Raw genomic sequence first — 19382 nt, 5'->3', positions numbered from 1 at the left:
GAAGTCTGAAGCGCGCGCGCGCGCGCGAGTCCGCTCTTCCTCAGCTCTCTGTGATGTTGTGTATAACTATATAGTCACAATACACACGAGAGCAGCGCGGTGTATTGCCGCGAGTATACGAGGGGAGGCAGTGTCGTGTCCTTCGCGTTTGTTGCGTTTTCCGTGTTGTTGGTAATTCGACCATTTTTCGTTTTCTCTATAGATATTATCTTGCGAAGCGACATCTCCAAGTTTGAAGAAAAAAAGATCGATAAGCGATTAGCGCGCGGACCATCTGTTTCTGAAAACTTACGCTGCGGAGAATATTTTGAGGCTTCGAAAATTATCTCCATGTGCTCCTCGTTAATTTCGTCGGGTTTTCTCTATACACTAAACGCACGGACATCATCAAAAAAAAAAAAACATCGAGTCTCCCGTCAGTCGCATTCAAATACCCCATCTCGACGATCGATCATCCGGTCCAAAAGCTAATCAACGCTCGACACCTATAAGCACACGCCCGGAAAATTCGAAAATCATCGTTATCGCAATAAACATCAACAGCTCTCTCGCTCTCGCGTCAGTGCAGCGGACAAAAGCGAAGCCTCTCGAAAAGCTTACAGTTCGATGAAACGGGTCAGCCCGACGATGACAAAGAAGGGCGCCCGCGTTTTCCCCCCCCGTGCGGCACACAATAACGCAAACACACGACTCCCAAATGCAGAAAGCCGACGCACGCGCCGAGTTCATTCCCCCCAAAAGGGTCATTCGTACTGATGCCCCCGAAGAAAAGTCGCTGCGGCGATGCGTTTTCCGCGTGTGTGCCGTATTTTCGCGGGGAGATGAGAGGGGTACCGCCCCTTTGCGGCAAATCGAGACGGATTCTTTTTTGTTTTTTTTTGTTTTTTTTTTTTTCAAGTGAGCTGTGTGCGATTGTTGTGGAGTTTAAAATCGAATCAAACTCGGACGATTACTTGATACTTTGCAAATCAATAAGGCGGCTTCGAAACGCTGCAGAGGCTGAATTTTTAACAGTCGGATGTCGCGAACGCGGAAGGAGAAATTATAATGCGAGGCGGAAGTCATACGTGACGAAGCGCGGCGCGTATAGGAAAAGTTGAAAGGGTTCTTATATCGTCTAGTGCGACACGTGCTCCCCCACTGCTTACTAATGTAGGCGCTTTGTTATTCGAGAAATTTTAATTGTGGCTCCGCTGCTTTTCAAGCAGTCAACTTGAGAGAAAACGTTTCGCGTTAGAATTTTGAAAAATAATAAAATACAAATTTTGGCAAATTTTACAACTATAAATAAAGATTTTGCGCGCGAATGCGAAATCGCGCTCCTCGCGTCCTCTGTCGTCGATTAGATAAATTCTTCGAAGCACGCGTACCGAATCTATACCTTCGAAGCGTTATCTCTCGTTCCGCCTAGTTGAAGATTGGCACGTTACATTCATTACGAATTACATCAATCGGTCTCTCGCTCCTCAATTTTACCAGGTTTTTATTTCATTATTCTCTCGTAAGAATCACACTTTATTACTGATAAACCGACACGTACAGTTCCTCCATGACGCGAGATCATAGGCTAAAATAAACAAAGCCTTCGATCAGTCGCTAACTGCTGAGCACGCGAGAAAAACAATAACAAGCATCTGTTGCATCCGTGTATTTGTTTAGATAAGATTTAAATGGCAATCGAGGTCACGTGACCGAACTGGTGGAAGTTACCTTACGCTCACAAGCAGTTGTACACTCCAGTGTGTGTGTGTGTCATTCGATGCAATAAGTGCCGGCAAAGTCTTTTGTCAAAACACAACCGGCCTATCGAGCGGAATTGAAGCAGTGGATAGTCAGTCGCAGAGCAGCATGTACGAAAACCTCTTCAAGAGCCCGTTGACGAGGGTCTTCCTCTACGGCACGCTGAAACGCGGCGAGCCGAATCACACCCTTATCGCGAATAAACAAAATGGATTCGCCAAATTTCTGGGCCTCGGCAAGACGATCGTCAAGTTTCCGCTGGTCATAGCTACAAAGTACAATATTCCTTTTACGCTCAAGAAGCCGGGCCTCGGTAACGTGAGTACAGACTGTTGAATACATCGAATTTCGAATTATACGCGATAAGAGATGATAACGTCTCATGCTAATCGCCGTGTTTTCCTTGTTAGCAAATCGTTGGCGAGGTGTACGACGTAGATTCAAAGATGCTCACAAAACTCGACGAACTGGAGGAACATCCCGAATTCTACGTGAGAACCGAGGAGGATGTGCTGTTGGCGCCGGAAAACGAGATTAAAAGCGGAGCGACTTTCGAAAAGGTATATATATATATATATATATATATATCGACGGCGATGTCACCTGAACAGTTAAGATCCGATTTCGGAAAAGTTGAACTTCGTTTACGTTTTAGGCAGGGGAGGCAACCAAAGCGTGGATTTACATTCTGCCGAATTTCCGAGAGTCTTTGCTAGATCTTCCGATGTACGAGTCTTACAGCAGCGAAGGCAGCCATGGCCTGAAATATTTTGAAAGGTACCTGCGCGACTCATCTTTCAATCATCGAAACGAAGTGCTATCATCTAATTAACGCCGTCGCATGAAAAATTATCGATATCAAAAGTTGGTACAAGCAATCATTGTCGTAAAGTTATTTTTAAGTCGTCTCGTCGCTGCTATCGCGCGATATAAACAGTTGCTTTATATCGACAACTGTCGTTAAATTAATTATTTTTCTCTTTCAGCAAAGAAGAATGGGCCAGGCCTGAGGATGTGCTGTGAACGGACAACGTAAAGACTTAACATAAAAAAAATTATATTCTGTATACTATTGGGTTGTAAATAGACGAACAATTTATATATTTTGTTTTTGTTTTTTTTATTATTGTTAAGGTCTTGGACTGCTGTCTTTTATGCCACTCGTGATTCGCAATACGCATATTAATTATTGTTCTTACATTAACACTTTAACAATGTTCTTTTCTTTGTCTCTTAATCGCGTTATCTTTCCTCTCTCCAGCTTCAATGGCGCTAAATCATGAACTTCGCTCGCTGTTTTATAACAAAAGACGCATCTTTTTCTACACAGATTAGTCTTTCTTTAGAGCTTCACATTTTCTCTATTGTTGTTCAAAGAGCAACTTTTGATCGCGTAGCGATCACGGCATTGTGTAAATTCTTTACAGACTATGACAACGGCTTGAGGAAGGACTCGGTAAAAAAAATTTCTCTAAAACACTCACTAAGGAATACATATGACGAATGCAATGTCGATCCAGTGAAAAAGAGGATACGCTGTGTGACTCTTATTCATCGGATAACTCTTTTCGTTAATGGGAAAGTTATACAAAAATTGGTGAAAAAAAATTAGTAAGTCTTATATGCACAAGTTAGTGCGCAGCGATGCATTTTGTAAATAAGTAAAACAAAAAGCGTCGCCTATGCTCACTGCGAACTCATCGTCGTGAATATTTTACTAGTTTTTTCTCAACTTTTTTATTAAACTCTATACAGTCCATCTATCTGAGACTCTCAACGAGGCACCATATGCACAAAGTTTGAAATGCTTTTCAGGCAGTTCGTGTACAAGCTTCCTACAGGAATTTATCATAAATAATCACAACTTTCTGTCATACACTTTGTGAAATTCATTAGGTTTATTTCTTTAAATCAATAACTTTCTCTTTAGCACCTCGATAATTTCCAAAGAACAAGAACAAATCCCACATTTGATTGGTCTCTTTCCTATCCGTCATCCTTCCTCCTTACTTTTATTTTTACAGTATTAAAAAAAAGAACTCTAACCTAACAAATATAATTAAACAAGCGTCAACAAAAGCATACACACGTTTACCTCCTTAAAATCGTCCTTATGTTTTGTTTTCGTCAGTAGCTCTCTATCTTCTTTTCACATTGATATAGTTTTGTTTTCTTTTCCGTTATTTTTACTTGCACACAGTTCACGTTTGCGGCACCGTTCCGAAGCCCAGCCCCGGAATCTCACTATTTTCTAAGAGTAATAATAATTTTACGTGTTTTCTTTTACTTACTCTATAAGTTTTGCTTTTGTTGACAAATGCAGCCACGTCGCTCTACCGGCATTAATATCTCTAAATTACGACAAATCATCAAGCATAGAAGATTGAATTTTTCGTTTATTTAATTCTTGAAAGTCGTGCAACCTTCATCAACACCAGCATCTTTAATGCAATTTGCTAACCAATTAAAAAAGAACTTCAACTCTAAAAAAAAACCAACAGATTTACGTTAAAAACGAAGAGTGGCGAATAAATACGTATGCATAAACGGTATGCATTATTGTTAGCCTATAAAATTTGTTTTATGGCGCAAACTGGGCCACGAAACGGAGCGAGGCGGTAACGTATATGTTGATTATCGATCGACAGGTTAGAATTTGTCACTTTCAGCTTTGATCTTGTGGCAGTGCACCATATTTGTTTCCTAACGACAACTTGGGTGCTTGAGATTGAGTTTCCGGCGTACTGTATGTTCTGTATGTTCCACCTCGGTTGCGCACCTCCTCGAACGTACCTTCGTCTCTCTTCCTTTAAACAAAAATAAATATTACACACTGCACACTATCTACCACATGTACAAGCTGTAGCACCAATTTATAGGTTAGCCGATACTTACTTTCTACCCCATGCTCCGGTCGCCTCATTGGCGGGCTGCTTGGAGTTGAGCGTTGGGAAGTATTCTTCGCTGTTTATATCAGGAGCAATGTTCTTTCCTCTGGGGCGGCCAATGGGACGATCTCTGTCGTAGGATGGTGGAGGGTTTCTTACGTGCGGAGGTCTGTAACTGCTGGAACCAGTTCCAGCAGCAGGTGCGGGAGCAGCAACTGGCTGTGGACGCGGTGGCTGAGGCTCTGGCTCAGCTGTCTGAGATGGCGCGTCAGCCTTCTTCCAGGGGCCTGAGTGCTTGCCATCGCCATCGCCTGACTCTCCATCGGAGCCAGTCTCTCCAGCATTTCTCTCATCGTCGAAATTCTTGTCAACCTTTTCCACCACATTAAGATTTCCAATCTTCAGACCCGTGTAGTCCTTCTTCTCCTCCTCGAATTCCTTCCATTCCTCCTCTTCCTCCTGAAAGTACAAGCAGCCAGAATAAGCGACTAGCCAAAGAGAGCGAGATCAGAGGGATTCTCTGTAACAGCTGCGCGTCGGGATCCGCATACGCGGTGCGCTGCAGAAATAACCTGAGCGCGCGTTACATAAGTCCCGGCATAAATCGAAGCGTGCTCCTTTCGGGAGGCCGCCGAGAGAGTGCGAAATCGGCCTCCGTATTTTTAATCGGGCGGCTAGTGTTTTTGCGGGGTGTGTGCACCGCACGCGGCGGCGATACACTCGAAAAGGAGAGCGGCCTGGCTTTAGCGCGGGAGGGGAAGGAGATCGGAATGACGTTTACACGCGTGCAAACATGGCAGCGGCATACTTTTCACGTGGACGAAGCTATAGAGGTAGAAAAGGGAGGACTGATTTCGGCGAGCTGGAGGTTCTAGAAAAAGGCCTGCTAAAAGATAACCTACTTCGACTTGCTGAATCTCGTCGCCGCCCTCGGGGTTGACTGGCTTCTCCTTGGCCTTGGGCTTCTCAATCTTCTTCTCCTCGAGCTTCTTGGCTATCTCCTCGGTGGTGGTGAACTTCTTGCCCTTGGCCTTCTTCCGGTCCTTCTTGGCGAAGAAATCGTCCAGGTCTGCGTCTGCCATATTCTCGCTGTGCTTCTTCGATCCTATCCGTCGGCTATACCTTCGCTACACGTTCTGGGCCCTCTGCGCCTTGTGGGATCCGTCTTGATCTCGACAGCAGTAGACTCACGCCGGGAAACAAGCGCTGCTCGCTCGCAAGACGACGACGTGGTTCGTGCAAAGCAGCAGCAGCAGCAGTAGTCCGTGCGACTCTACGAGTCTGTACTGGTGTACGGAGGAGGATCTCTCACGCACACACGCACGCGCGCACGGATCGAAAGAGAGGGAAAGAGAGAGAGAGAGATGCGAGATTATCCGGACAACGCTGAGGCGTGCTCCGAACTCGACAGCGACGTCGTTTTTGCAAACTCACTGTCCGCGCGCGTGGATGCTCCTGCCGTACTCCTGCTCGAGCAAGTTCAACCACATGGGCTTGCTCTTGCCTGTACTGACTGCTTTCTCTCTCTCTCTCTCTCTCACTCTCTCTCTCTCTCTCTCTCTCTCTCTCTCTCCCTGCGATCGAACCGGAAGTCCCACTTTTGCGCACAATGACGCCAGTAGTGGCGCGCTCGCAACTCGTTTTTCTTTCCTTCCGCAGCGCACACATACACTCGCAATGAAACGCCAAGGCTTCGTGTGGGTTTCTGCGGTTTTTGGAGCTGTGGATGAATGAGTGCATACCTATAGGTACACAGGCTGCGCAGAACGCCAGTCGAGTCCTGTGTGTGAGTGGCGAACCAAGTACCGACGCCGGACTACGAGAGTCAAGCGGCTAATGGCGCGAAATTTGAAAATATTTGAAATGACAATAAACAATTGAATTGTTTTTCGCTAAAAATCACGAAATTTTGTGTTTATTTAAATCTTGTTTTATTTCAAAATTATATCATTTTTTCATAATTTCAAAATTGGTCACGAGCTAATTAGTTGTCTCTAAATTTGTCTTGAAATAATTCAGCAGCATTTCTATTTACACGTTTCGGAGTCTTCAGTATAATACTACTATCTACAGAAGACAAATGAAAACCACTGCATCTGTCGAAGACGTTTCCCGCAAGTGGTGAAATTCGGCTGCGATTCGTATATATAAGCGGTCCAATAGACCGGTTAACATGAGGTTCCCTCGAGTGCCACCGCGGAGCTAGAATCGGGAGTCCCAGTGACTCTCACGCGCTCTGAGCGAAGGTCCCTGGATCTCGGGCAGAAAGTGCCGCAGCGTAATTATCGCGCTGTTAGCCTCCGCCGTCGGCTCATCGAAGAGAGGAAGCTTCGGCTGATCTTTCGAGCCGGGCGCGAGTGTATTGGTCAAAGTAAAGTAATGTGCTTGCACGTCGCTTTGCGGCGAACTTAACAGGGCCTACTCCGAGGAAACTTCTCTTCTTTTTTTTTTTATTTTTATCTTATCTTATTAGATTCCATTGTTACTCCTATATGCATCCACTTGGACCAGTTGCAGTTTGAAAAGCGTCTCAAAAGACTCAAAAGCGGAAAAAGCTCTCTTTTCGATTAAAGCTGCCTGCGAGATACCTACCTTGACCTCGCTCACATTTCGCTTGCTCACCCGCACGCATAGCAAAAGAGCCAATTCGAAAGTTCGCGGTATCGCGATTCGCCGCGACTCGCGAAGCCCAAGCTTCGCCGTCTATCCGCGAGTGTCAGCACCGGAGCCGTGATAACGCACAACTCTCTCGCGGCGGCGCGCGCGTGCCGCCGCCGGGTGTCGCGGTGGGGGCAGGCGCTCTCGACTCAAGTAACTCGATCGTCGGTGCTCCAGTTTGTGCAGTTGTGCCTCGAAAATTCGAAAATACACGCAGACGGAGTTCCCCGCGCCGTTGACATCGTCCTCCTCGTCGTCGTTTGGCTCGCGCGGTTCCAGCGGCTCCAGCTGCCCACCGCGACACTCGTCCTTGGCAAAGCACCGACCACGTAAATCCCTGCACGCAAGAGGCACACGTCGCTCGTCAGCCGTCGACAACGTCGCGCGACTGCACCGGAAAAATAAAGACCTATCAGTCATACGTATATACAAGTACGCAGAAAGAGGCTCTTCGTTCGCGGTACCGTCCTGCGGCAGGTCGCGCCCTAACCTTGTGGGACGACGCTTGTCCGCGGCCGAGTGTGTGTGAGAGAGAGAGAGACAGAGAGACAGGTTAAGTTTCGAGCAAGAAGAGGAAAACACAGAGCGAACGTCAGCGAGGACAGGAGGCAGGAAGAAGAGAGAGGAATCGGCTGCTCCAAGGGGAGGCTTTAATGTGTGACACGAGCAGTAAACACAACCATGAAACTCACGCAGAAGTGCCTCGGCAACATGGCCAAGATGCTCGACTTTTACTCCCAATTCAACCCCTCGCCCCTCTCGATAAAGCAGTTTATCGATTTTGGTAAGCCGTTGACATTCTCTCTTGTACTCATCCGGATTATTCTGTTTCTTCGCGATCGACCGACCCTCCTCTCCTCTCTCTCCCCCGTCACTCGTCGCTTCCTAATTACCGTCCATATACATGCTTGTCCTTTTCAGCGCTGGTTATGTAAAAAACATTGTTTTGCTTTCTCCCGCGCTCTCGCGTGAAAGCGTACACGGGAAATTCCCATTTTACCGTAAAAAGTAGCCTACACGATCACACGGTTTTCTCACCGCCGATTAGCCATTCGGCCGATGGCATTGTTAAACGCGGAGTGCATTGTTACTTGATTATTCGCTTCCATATACGGCCGATAAAAGGAACTATTATGGTAGCTCGCGCGCGTCTCGTGTGTTCACTAGTTGACGCGAAATCGCTGCGTCAGGGACATTAAAGTTTCATTAAAGATCGTCGATGCTTCGCTCGATTAATTAGATTTCTGCTTCGCGAAAAAAAAATAAACGACTCGAGAAGACGGTCTATCGATTTTTCGTTCCAAAAGACAGTGCGACACTGGCGGATATTACATAGACGCTTCCATACAGCCGACTTGCAGTTGGCCAGCGTATAGATTCGAAAGCCTCCCGACGAGTCTCTCCCTATATGTATATACGCTTTATCTGATGCAATCCTAGCGGAGATTGCAAAAAATCGCCTTTTCTCCCCCGCGGATTGAATTTCGCGCAGGTTTCATGCTCCACTATCGATCTCCATCTGGTCTGATTGACTTTACTCGCCTTTATCGATCTGAACCAATCAAAGTGATCTTTATTCGACAGCGGGCAACAAACCGCGACTCTAACGACTCCATCGAATCCGAAAAGTTGGCCGCGCTCGAGGCCGCCAAGCAAAACATTTCAGAAGCCGCATATCAAATCCGTCTCGAGTGAAAAAGCCTGGAAATCAGTCTTTCATTATGCCGCGTTCTCTCTCTCTAAAAATACAGTGTACAGACACGCGGAATTCCCTCCGCTTGTTTTGGAACCTTGAGCGCGCGCGCGAAGGATGTGGATGTATGGGCGACATAAGTAGTCTATGGTTGCGTATGTAGTGGGGACGATCATATAGAGTCTCGTGATCTCGTGCCGCGACGCGAGAAGAGAGCCTCCATTTCTCTCGGCGCCTGACGCACGCAGTCGGTGTACTCTTGCTCTCTATGCATCGGAGCAGCTTTTTTTCATGTATAAGGTGTACATTGTCTTTTATTCCCCGACTAGACAGTCAGTCTTGAACCTTGAAACAAACGAGGATATTATTTCGGTCGAGGATTTGCTAAAAATTAAAAATACTTTTTGGCAAATCGAGCGCTGCACGATTTGACCGCTCTCCCTCGCCAATTGTAACTTATTAGTCTAATGCTACCGTTAGTTACTCGTGAGCGCTTATGTGTATATGTATATGCCTTGTGCAATTTGCTTTAACTGGCTTAACAGCAAAATGTATTGGACGCAAGCTGCAGCGCTTCCAATAGAAGAGAAAGAGCTAGAGAGTCGATTAATAGTGGACGAGGCCGCGTCCGTCTAACGTATATTGAAATTCCTGTTTACTGGAAAACAGATAACAATATTGGAAAATTTTTTTCATTTTACACGTCGAAGCGTGAGAGCTTCGGCTGAGCTTTGAGTACTTTTTTATCCGATGTTTTCCTCAACGAAGAATATTTTTTTTCGCATTTTGTAAACTCGTACTTGAGTTCCCCGACACAGAGATAAGATCGCATTTACGACAGAATTTTCTCTAAAGCACTTAATACGTTAACGTTCGAAAACATTACCGCCTATGTCAAGAGATTGTTAATCTCAAGCGCGCAGTCATCCTAACGCTATATAGACTGAAAAATAGTGCGTCTGAAGTCATCCGACAGATATAACAAGCGGATCGCTCCGTTGGCTATTTCTCAGGCGAACCTATAGCTACTCGCACGTGTCTCGCGCATTAACAAGTGCACACGAGTCTCTAGCTTTTTTTTTTCGTCGTACCGAGAAGCCGAGAATCGTATAGGTACCCGCATAATAAAGCGTATCCCCGCTTCCGAAGCCTACACGGTTTACGTAACGCTGGAGAGTCGCGTGTTCAGATTAACAAAAAGTACAAAGCGCGGAAATCCGTTGCAAATTATGGCAGCTGATACTCGATCTTCACAGCTGTGTGTGTGTAGAGAGAGAGAGAGAGAGAGAGAGAGAGAGAGAGAGAGAGAGAGAGAGAGAGAGAGAGAGAGAGAGATGTATAGCAGAGCTGTGCGGTTGGGTAATCTTTGATTCGATTGGACTCGAGGCGCGTTGATGCCATTTGCATATTGCGCAGAGAATAACAAGATTGTAAATATTATCAAATCGCCGGCTTATGGTTTTGGCCGGCTTAGTTGGAAGAAAAATTGACGATAACTATCACGTCATGGTCGAATGTGCTTTCACGCCAAGCTCATCAGCTCTCGCAAAAGAGTTGGATGTACGTGTATCGTGATAGTTCTTATCGGTGTTGGTCGCTCTTCGTTGTAAACAATGTTGATATCTTCGCTGACGAGAATATGAGCAAAGTTTTTGCAGTATCTTTCGCACCTTAAGCTTCCTTAAAAATTTTAAAATGTATATTGTAGTATTTTTTGTTTTCGAAACACCGACAAATTTAGGCCGAACCTGCGTCATATTAATCCTGAAATCGATCCAGGGAAAATACCGTATTTTCTTGCGAGTGTCGTAAAACAATATTTGGCTCAATGCCAAGTTATCTCTTAAACGAATTTAATTTTCCTTGCAGCGCACTTTCCCAGCGTAGTCCGCACCTGTAAAACACGATACGATCGATATAGACACAAGACACTGGGAGAGGACAAGGTTTTGACCTCAGAGCAAAATTAAAGACGCTTTTGCATCGATCGGCTTTCCCTCCTCTGCTTTTCACTGGAAGCTCTTCGAGTTTTCGCGAACAATGAGAAAACGAGGATTTCTAATTAACGGACTCTTGTACAGCCGTATTGTCTTGCCAAGTTCGTCATGTATCTACTTGCACGAGTCTTGTTACCTGGCAGTGCGGAAGTGGCATTGGCGGCTTTATTACCTACTCTTATACTGCTTTATTCTTCTCTAATTACTCATCTTTCTTCTAGTGTATACCGGATTTTACGCTCTCGAGTGTTTGTCGGATCTGATTAAAAATTTTATCGACGTGTAAATAAAAAATGTGTGGATAATCCAGCTATCGATTATGTTCTGACCTGTAGACATATTTTGCTGTGCAGTGAGTCACTCAAATTTCCAATTTCCATTCAAGTGAGAACGAATTTTCAATGTGCATTGTACACTTGTAAATCGGTAGCAGGTAATATCCTACTATTTGTAAAATTGCCTGGTGTACATACATACACAAACCCTCTATCGATTTCTGTGAAAATAAGAACTCGTCGTGCACCACGATTTAAATATTCATCATTGGAAAATTATTTTGTCGATGGTTCCGACTGCCACATCAACGACCAAAACAGTCGCGAAAGAGAGGCACGAACGAGCCAACGCTCAAAATGCAGAAGAGTCGAAAGCCTCTGACGCGTCTATATAGAAAAGTCGCTGATCATCATTGTCCCCTCCCTGTCCTCGCTCGTTCTTTCCTCCTCCCTGACGCTTGTGCAAGTCCCACACATACATACGGAATCTCGCCTCGGACGGGAGTGAGAATGTAAAGAAGCGAATATACAGACAGAAGCCGAGGGAATTCGGCTGGCTCTGTGTTTTTCGGTGCCGATTACGTGCACGAATACCAGGCAGACTTTGACCTCGAGCGACGGAGAGAAAGAGAGCCGAGCCCCAGAGAGCGGCTGTTTCCACGCGTTGGAGGCACGGTTTGCCAGCCGGCCAATCGCCGAGCGAGCGGCGATCCGCGTCATCATCGCTCTCTCGCCTGCGCGTGTGTTTTGTTATATATCGCGTTCGTTGCTGCTGCTGCTATATACTTTCTGGCCGCCTCTGTTATGTAGGCTACTTCTTAAATCGTGAGCTGAGCAGCTGCTCGCGTGCTAATTAAAACGCGACGTCGAGACGAGCTCTTTCTTTCTATTTATTTTTCTAATGCTTCGAGAGTCTTTGTGGGCCAGTGACTGATTAGCATTGATAGAATCATCGGACTAAAAATATTCCTCGACCTGTGGAAGTTCCATTTTGTTAATGGAAATGTTTACTGCTCGAGCGTATTTCCCAAAAATAATTTTTTCTTTAAGAGTTAGTCATTCAAACTTGTTTCCTCTATCATATTTCTGATTCGTGAAATATAAGAAAAGTATTAAAAATAAAACGAGTTAAAATGCTTTTTTGACCTTCATCTAACGAGCAGCGAGGCTCTCTTTGAACGAGAAAGCAATTTTACTCGCTGGAATATTGCGAAATTCCGTTGATCGAGTATGACATAATAATTATCTTCTAGCAAAGTTTAACCACGAGCGGCTTTCGAGAATCTTCTGATGTGATGCGTCTGTATAACTCCTTATCTTTTCCCACTACTTGTATGTGTGTTAGACACAGTTTTTGTGATAAGACGATGGATTTTGATCGTTTCACAAACGTTGCCCAATGCGAGACTAATACGCGCATTATTAATTTAGCGTTTATTGCTTTTTTTATTCTTTTTGGACTGCTCCAGATTTCGATAAATCAAAAGATTGATAAAACCCAGACGAGTTTGGAAACGGCTGTGTTATTTATAAAACTGTTTGTTTTCAAGGATCCCGACGCTCTCAATGTGTGTTTATTTCAGAACCCGTACGGAATGCTATTTATTCATCACATTTATATAAAATAACTTATTTTAATGATAAAGGATAAGGATCGCAAAAATTGCTGAAGCTTTATCTAAGTCCGCGGGGGGTTTAGCCAGACGCTTGTATTATTAATTTCAGAGTACGATTAATAATGCCATGAGCCTTTTGTCTCCTCAAGTACTCTTTCGGTCGTTCGTCGACACTTTGTTTTGCTCGTCGGAAAAAATGCGATAAGTGGGATTCCTCAAATGCTCACAAATGATAAAACATCGATAGCGCAAAAACAGCCGACGGCGGTTCAACCTCTATCCGCTTTCTAGAATGAACGCTCGGAATATATAATATAAGCGACGCTGTGTTTACATGGGTGCGTGTGGAAATATAACTCACGCTAGAGAGAAAGAGAGAGCTAAGGTGGCAGTAGTTCGACGACTCTTATTTCGACCGGTGTTTCATTACTATTATCTCTTTATAGTTATTTCACGCATCTTTTATAGCTCCAGATAAAGCGCTTCGGGCACACTTCGTCGCGTGATTTTGCAAAACATTTTTTTGTTCAGGCTCTCAAGTTTATTCGCTATCGGTTGCGCCCTTGCGCTTTATTCACGTATTTGCATCTTGGTATTGACGGTTATTTGGTTCTTTGATCGACTAAGAAAGATAAATGTTTTCGTTAAGCCAGCGTATTTAGTCGTCTGATAAAATTGATGCTTTAATATTCTTCTTTAAAATCTGGTTTCTCGATTTTTCTTAAGTTATGCTTGGCTTCTAATATATGATTCGAATGAATCATTCATTCGACAGTAAAAAATCTTTTGCAAAACACAAAGAATTCTCTGGAGTGTTGGAAAAAACGCACAAACATGCATATTCGAATGCAGGTTTGCTAACAATTTAAAGAACTGCAAAAAAATGGGTTTTCTAAAATTAAGATTCGTGTGCAGATCTTCAAGGTTCTGGCGCATGATGGTAATGTACACGATCCATAGCGATGCTACTCGATTTATTTTCAGGGACCGAACTTCAAGCATATTATATAGCGATGCTCGCAGTTTATTTTAGAGAATTGGCGAAAAATAGATACAAGTCCGCACGTATACTTACTACTTTTGTCACTCGACGGGAAGTTGAGCCGAGTATACGCATTCGTATTTATCCACGCCCACAGAGGTAATCCATTTCGGGATACTGCTATAAATACGTCATTAACTTATTACTCATCTTTAGATTTGTTTGAAATATGCGTAAACAGCATAGCTATGCAGTGACGTTTGCAAAAACTCACGCAAAAAGGTATCGCTCCAGTTGAAAGCTCTGCCGAGATTTATGTTGAAATAAAAAAAAAGTTCATACTTTGCACCCGCTGCTCGTTTGATTAAAATACTCTTCGATAGGCTTTTTGTGGCTTGTTTTGATAACGTTTGACGCGTTACATAAAATTCGAGTGAATCACTTTTGTTTTTTAAATACCACGAAGAAGACGTAGATCCTTTTAGTTACATACACCATCACGCTTGATTCGTCCGCTATTAAAATAGAAAATAAAACAATGCGAGACCTTTAAACCGTTATAATAAAATACCGAGAACACGACGAGACTGGCTTAATTATGTTAATCAAGCAACAATTATACCACACGTCTGCTTCCTGTTGTCAACGCATCTGATTAACTCACATACAATTTTCTTATGCGTCTCCGAGGAAAAATTCTCGGTAAAACTCATTCCGATCGTCGTATACAAAAGTTTCCAATAGACAATTTTTGATCCTCTGAGTGTCCAGGTGTGTTGCGCAACGCGCAATCGAGCCGTACAATCTGCAGAGACGAAAAAGAGTGTACAACTGGCGATAAAGTCAGAGAGGAATAGTGGTATTAACCAACACAGGAGATAAGAGCAGAAGCTGGCGCGTAAACAATCCCTCGGTTTAGTGAGCCACATAATTCATTTATGTATCGAGTAAACTTTGTCCGTCTGCAGCCGGTAGATACGCGCACACGCTCTGCCTTCGTTTCGCTCCACTGACCAAAGAATCCATCATCGATGATTCTCTCTGCGCACTTCCTACCCAGATGGGCTCTGAAATGCGAAATTCCATTTATTTCTGCTGGTCTGAAATGACGCCGACCCACGCGAATTCATTCCAGTGTCGATAATTTAAGCTTTTGCTATACGCAAATGACGTTGCGTGACTCGAGCATCCTTTGACCTTAATTGCTAATTTACTGATGCACTCATAGCTTCATGAAGCAATTTCTAATTCAGTTGGGATAATGCTGCTGCAACGACCTTTAACTTTTTTTTTCAATACTCTAATTAAGCGTGGACCTTGGAAGCAAAAGTAGCGCCTCTTTTGTTTGTATAAAAGGATGTAAACAACAAAAGATAGCATTATCACTGTAGACGCATAAAGCTTTTATGTTTATTCGAGAGCAGTTCGCGAGCAACTCCCACTGATAAGCATTTCGCTCGATTCATGTGGGGTCGATCGATTGTTCAGTATCTGCTTTTTGTTGGATTTTTTTTAATCAAAGCGTTTGCACACACATTTTTTTCTAAAATTAATAAAATATCGTCATTAAGAAACAAAGAGATCTCGATGTTGGATATATTTATGAAAGTATTAAAAAAGAAATTTTTTAGATCCATAAATTCATAGATAAAGAATCGTTGACAAACACCTCTTTGTGCAAGCAAACGATCCTGTCATATGAGCTTTCAACAAACATTACGTCATTCTCTAAATTATTACGAGTCATAATTGGACGGTATTATGTATAGGAAAGTCAATTAGTGGTCTCGTTTCATTTCCGTTTGCTTCCTTCGGTAAATACTCAGCACTATTGTCGTGTATTGTTGTTTGATTTTTGCTGTTGATTCTGCACCGGCGGAAAAGTTGAACGCGAAATTTAAGAATTGCCGCTTGATTGGTCAACGTTACTCAACCATTTGTTAGTTGCGTAGTATATAGCATCGCCATGAAAACCAATACACCGCTGTCCAAATGTAGTTTAAACTTGATACGCTTGTTAAATAGGGCAAATATCACATCTCTCACCTCAGCACGTAACTAATATCGTGACGTAAATGAGTTTGAAAGGTGTAATGCGCCTGACTATTGCCTCCTTTGACTACTTGCATAATCAAGCAATGTCCTGCCTTTTCTATTTGATGATGTCACGGGCGCTTATTGATCAAATTGTTATTTTATTTTTCAGGACTTAGTGCGTGCGAGAGGAAGTCTTTCATATTTCTGAGGAAGGAACTTCCGGTCCGCTTGGCCAACATCATGAAGGAGATTCACTTGCTGCCGGAGAATCTGCTTCGAATGCCGAGTGTTGGGATCGTAAACAACCTGTACGTCACATCTTTTGAAGAGATTATACATTTTGAGAAAGCTGACGTGAATGATACTACCCTGGATACGTACGTATCTTTGCTCGAATTTTCGCGCTTAATTATTCATTTGGCTGCTATATCACAAATGTGTTATAGTTAGGTAATGATAATCATATATTTCACAGATTTTGTCAGGCACTAGTTAAGATAAGAAACAGGCACACCGATGTCGTGCAGACTATGGCTCAGGGTGTTCTGGAATTAAAAGAATCTCACGACGTGGACGCGCAAACCGAGAACAGCATTCAGTATTTCCTCGACAGATTCTACATGTCGCGAATTTCCATAAGAATGCTCATCAATCAGCACAGTGAGTATACTGCGAAATTTACCGAGTTTCTCTCGATAATAATGCCATTGTCAGTAACGGTTGAATATTTTGTAGCCCTACTTTTCGGAGGAGTGTTGAACGGCCATAATCGTCACATCGGCTGCATAGATCCGTATTGCGATGTTATCAGCGTCGTGAAGGATGCTTACGAGAACGCTCGGTTCTTGTGTGATCAGTACTACATGGCCAGTCCTGATCTTGTTGTCCAGCAGCATAATGGCAAGTTTGCTAAAAGTTGATTACTAAAAGAGTTTTTGCTTCTCGTAAGTAGTACATAGAGCAATTTTCAAATAACACCTTTACTCTAGTGTCGAATAGTATCTACAAAAACAGCTTCCTTTTGGATGAACATTGTATCGTACAAAAAAACTCTTACGAGCTATACTCTAAAACTTATTCTGACAGGTAATGGTTGATGAATCTCCTGGTTTAATTTTTTTTTTCTTCTATTTTTGTGCATTTTTAGAGCTGGAACGTGGAAACGAAATAAAAATCGTATATGTGCCAAGTCACTTGTATCACATGCTCTTTGAACTGTTCAAAAACAGCATGAGAGCAGTAATGGAATACCGCGGGCAAGATGCTGACAATTATCCTCCCCTTGAAGTGACTGTGGTTCGTGGAAAAGAAGACATATGCGTCAAAGTGCGTGAATATAGCGATAAACTCAAATGGCTTGACATTTGCCAGAATTTAATTCAGTAACGGCAAATGGTTTTTATATTTTTCAGATGTCTGACCGAGGTGGCGGCATTCCGCGCTCTCAGATGGATAATTTGTTCAAATACATGTATAGTACAGCTCCTCAGCCTAGCAAGTCTGATGCCCATACGGTTCCGCTTGCTGGATACGGTTATGGTCTTCCATTATCCCGATTGTACGCCCGCTATTTCATGGGTGATCTAGTTTTACTAAGCTGTGAAGGCTTTGGAACTGATGCCATAATATATTTGAAGGTATAACCGTTTGACTCCCTAGACTTTATATTCAGTAAAAAATGTATGCAACAAAGAAATTGGATTTTATATTAAATTTTTAATTTCAGGCATTGTCGAACGAAGCTAACGAGTTGTTACCTATATTCAATAAAACTTCGACAAAATTCTACAGAACCCCGCTTCCCACTGCTGACTGGAGCAATCAATGCGGCAACAGCATGTCAACTAGACAGATGACCATGAGCCACAACCAAGGACATAGGCTTCCTAGTGGCTTGCAGGCTGGTCATTGCTAGCAAAACGCCATTGATATAGTTGTTGATCCAAAATCATTAGACTGACTGAAGCGTATTTATTATACCGTATTTACACTTTTTATATATACTTTCCGATATTTTTAATTTTCTTTAATCACAATGCCACGAATGTAATATCATGATTCTTTTTCCTGATTTTTTTGTCTAGTTCAACTTTTCTGGAAACGGCATTTAAATGGAAAATATATATTTTTTTCTTTTATTTTTTTAACTTAAAAGACATATCACAAATTAGTGTGAATATATATTTGAAAAATGTTAAAAGTATGTTATTTTGTCGAAGATAGACAAATTTTATAAGCAATGCAATAATTTTAAGGCGTATTACTGTTTTGTTATTAAAAATTAAATTGTAATTAAAATTTACGATGTCACCGACCAAACTAATTACACCATTAAAAAAAAATCATAAAACAAGTTTTAGTCGGTGGTACTAGAAAATAGATATAAATTGCTAACTGTGATTAAAAGATCGTAATTTATGTTGGGCGAATTATTGCTGTACTCGTTATGGCGCATCAGTAGTAAATTTTTGCAGACTGCCTAGTCTAACTATCTGCATCACCGAAGAGAATTGCAAAGCACGTTTTAAAACACACGAAAAAAAAATTATTTTTTACTTTGAAAATAAATAAATTACACATCAAATGAATGTATAAATAAAATTGTAATGTTCAAACATGTCACTTGTAGATGTAACTCTAACGTAGAGTATTTGACCCTATAGAACCTTCGAGCAAAATATCCCTGTATAATTCTTAGTTGAATTACTGTTACGCGCACCAATGATGAAGTTATAGCACAAGTTTTCGATAGGTTTCACTTGTCATTCAATTCATGGGTTCAAGTTTACTTTTATTAATGAATTTATTTGAAAGGATCTACACTTTTGATAATAATATTTAAAGTGCAAGGGTTTTAGGAATAAGAAAAAGTCACTCTGGAAGCGAGGGTTTGAGATAATTTTAGCATCGTGAAATGAAATATATTTCTGATAATAGTACCAAGCATAATATTTTGTATTACTTGTAGCAAAGGCAAGTGAAGGATCACGAAGATTTGTGTCAGATTTTAGACGTTGAGAGCTACCAAATCATTTTTTTACATTTTTCTATTCTATACTCGTGAGTTATTGCGTCAGTAAACTAACATCACAATCAAATAGATCTGTTCCTAAAAAACAACTGTGCTATGAATTCCGTATGTATAGTAAGTGCATTAGCTTTATTTAGCCTCATCTCTCGTTTCAAATATATTCAAACAGTGCTGCGCGCTAAAATATTTTAGGTACATAGATATAATTATGTATGCGTCGTATATAAGTATGTAAACGTTTGTTTCTAAGAAATTATTTACAATTAAATGATATTTAGCAGGAAATGCGTTTTTTATTTAACAAAAATAGTGTACCAGAATCAATTTGAATTAAACACACAATTTATGATGTAATGTATTATTAAGTTGCTATAATTAAAGCTATTAAATATCCGAAAAAGAGTGATATATTTAATGATTAATAATTCCCGCATGCAAGTTTTAAGTATCGTATCCTTTAGAAAG

The 19382-nt window shown here is 42.3% G+C and overlaps 3 protein-coding genes across 5 annotated transcripts; 2 read left to right on the top strand and 1 right to left on the bottom strand.

Moving 5' to 3' along the window:
• The first annotated feature begins 1360 nt into the window (after positions 1 to 1360).
• LOC100122076 (putative gamma-glutamylcyclotransferase CG2811) lies at positions 1361 to 2844 on the top strand. Of its 3 annotated transcripts, none has more exons than XM_032599455.1 (5): positions 1361 to 1479; positions 1660 to 2058; positions 2151 to 2300; positions 2396 to 2517; positions 2727 to 2844. In XM_032599455.1, exons 2-5 carry the CDS (start codon positions 1849 to 1851, stop codon positions 2761 to 2763), a joined length of 519 nt encoding a protein of 172 aa, XP_032455346.1. In that variant the 5' UTR covers positions 1361 to 1479; positions 1660 to 1848; the 3' UTR covers positions 2764 to 2844. The 3 variants fall into 3 exon arrangements, with proteins under 3 accessions (XP_032455346.1, XP_008211488.1, XP_008211487.1); XM_008213266.4 differs by having other exon boundaries at positions 2396 to 2604; XM_008213265.4 differs by having other exon boundaries at positions 1363 to 2058; positions 2396 to 2604.
• LOC100122091 (protein CDV3 homolog) lies at positions 2842 to 6302 on the bottom strand. Its single transcript, XM_001605643.6, has 3 exons — positions 5531 to 6302; positions 4636 to 5087; positions 2842 to 4547 (listed from the first exon to the last, which is right to left on the bottom strand). The coding sequence occupies exons 1-3, from the start codon at positions 5708 to 5710 to the stop codon at positions 4406 to 4408; spliced, it is 774 nt and encodes a 257-aa protein (XP_001605693.1). The 5' UTR covers positions 5711 to 6302; the 3' UTR covers positions 2842 to 4405.
• Positions 6303 to 7384: 1082 nt separating this feature from the next.
• Positions 7385 to 19317, top strand: LOC100122108 (pyruvate dehydrogenase (acetyl-transferring) kinase, mitochondrial). The gene is made up of 7 exons (XM_003427495.5): positions 7385 to 8070; positions 16056 to 16263; positions 16362 to 16546; positions 16622 to 16786; positions 17034 to 17212; positions 17299 to 17523; positions 17613 to 19317. The coding sequence occupies exons 1-7, from the start codon at positions 7968 to 7970 to the stop codon at positions 17799 to 17801; spliced, it is 1254 nt and encodes a 417-aa protein (XP_003427543.1). The 5' UTR covers positions 7385 to 7967; the 3' UTR covers positions 17802 to 19317.
• The last annotated feature ends 65 nt before the right edge of the window (positions 19318 to 19382 follow it).

The sequence above is a fragment of the Nasonia vitripennis genome, chromosome 4 (assembly GCF_009193385.2).
Source record: "Nasonia vitripennis strain AsymCx chromosome 4, Nvit_psr_1.1, whole genome shotgun sequence".
Classification (NCBI taxonomy): Eukaryota; Metazoa; Arthropoda; class Insecta; order Hymenoptera; family Pteromalidae; genus Nasonia; species Nasonia vitripennis.
Note: the sequence above shows the minus strand (reverse complement) of the source record. Positions and strands in the feature narration are given on the sequence as shown.

Excerpts from the sequence above, each read along its gene's own strand:
- LOC100122076 (XM_008213266.4), top strand. The coding sequence starts at position 1,849 with ATGTACGAAAACCTCTTCAAGAGCCCGTTGACGAGGGTCTTCCTCTAC. Across the intron at positions 2,059-2,150 it reads AGAAGCCGGGCCTCGGTAAC|CAAATCGTTGGCGAGGTGTA; the intron begins GTGAGTACAGAC and ends TTTCCTTGTTAG. Across the intron at positions 2,301-2,395 it reads GCGGAGCGACTTTCGAAAAG|GCAGGGGAGGCAACCAAAGC; the intron begins GTATATATATAT and ends TTTACGTTTTAG.
- LOC100122091 (XM_001605643.6), bottom strand. The coding sequence starts at position 5,710 with ATGGCAGACGCAGACCTGGACGATTTCTTCGCCAAGAAGGACCGGAAG. Across the intron at positions 5,088-5,530 it reads ACGAGATTCAGCAAGTCGAA|GAGGAAGAGGAGGAATGGAA; the intron begins GTAGGTTATCTT and ends TTGTACTTTCAG. Across the intron at positions 4,548-4,635 it reads ACCGGAGCATGGGGTAGAAA|GAAGAGAGACGAAGGTACGT; the intron begins GTAAGTATCGGC and ends TTTTGTTTAAAG.
- LOC100122108 (XM_003427495.5), top strand. The coding sequence starts at position 7,968 with ATGAAACTCACGCAGAAGTGCCTCGGCAACATGGCCAAGATGCTCGAC. Across the intron at positions 8,071-16,055 it reads AAAGCAGTTTATCGATTTTG|GACTTAGTGCGTGCGAGAGG; the intron begins GTAAGCCGTTGA and ends TTTATTTTTCAG. Across the intron at positions 16,264-16,361 it reads AATGATACTACCCTGGATAC|ATTTTGTCAGGCACTAGTTA; the intron begins GTACGTATCTTT and ends TATATTTCACAG.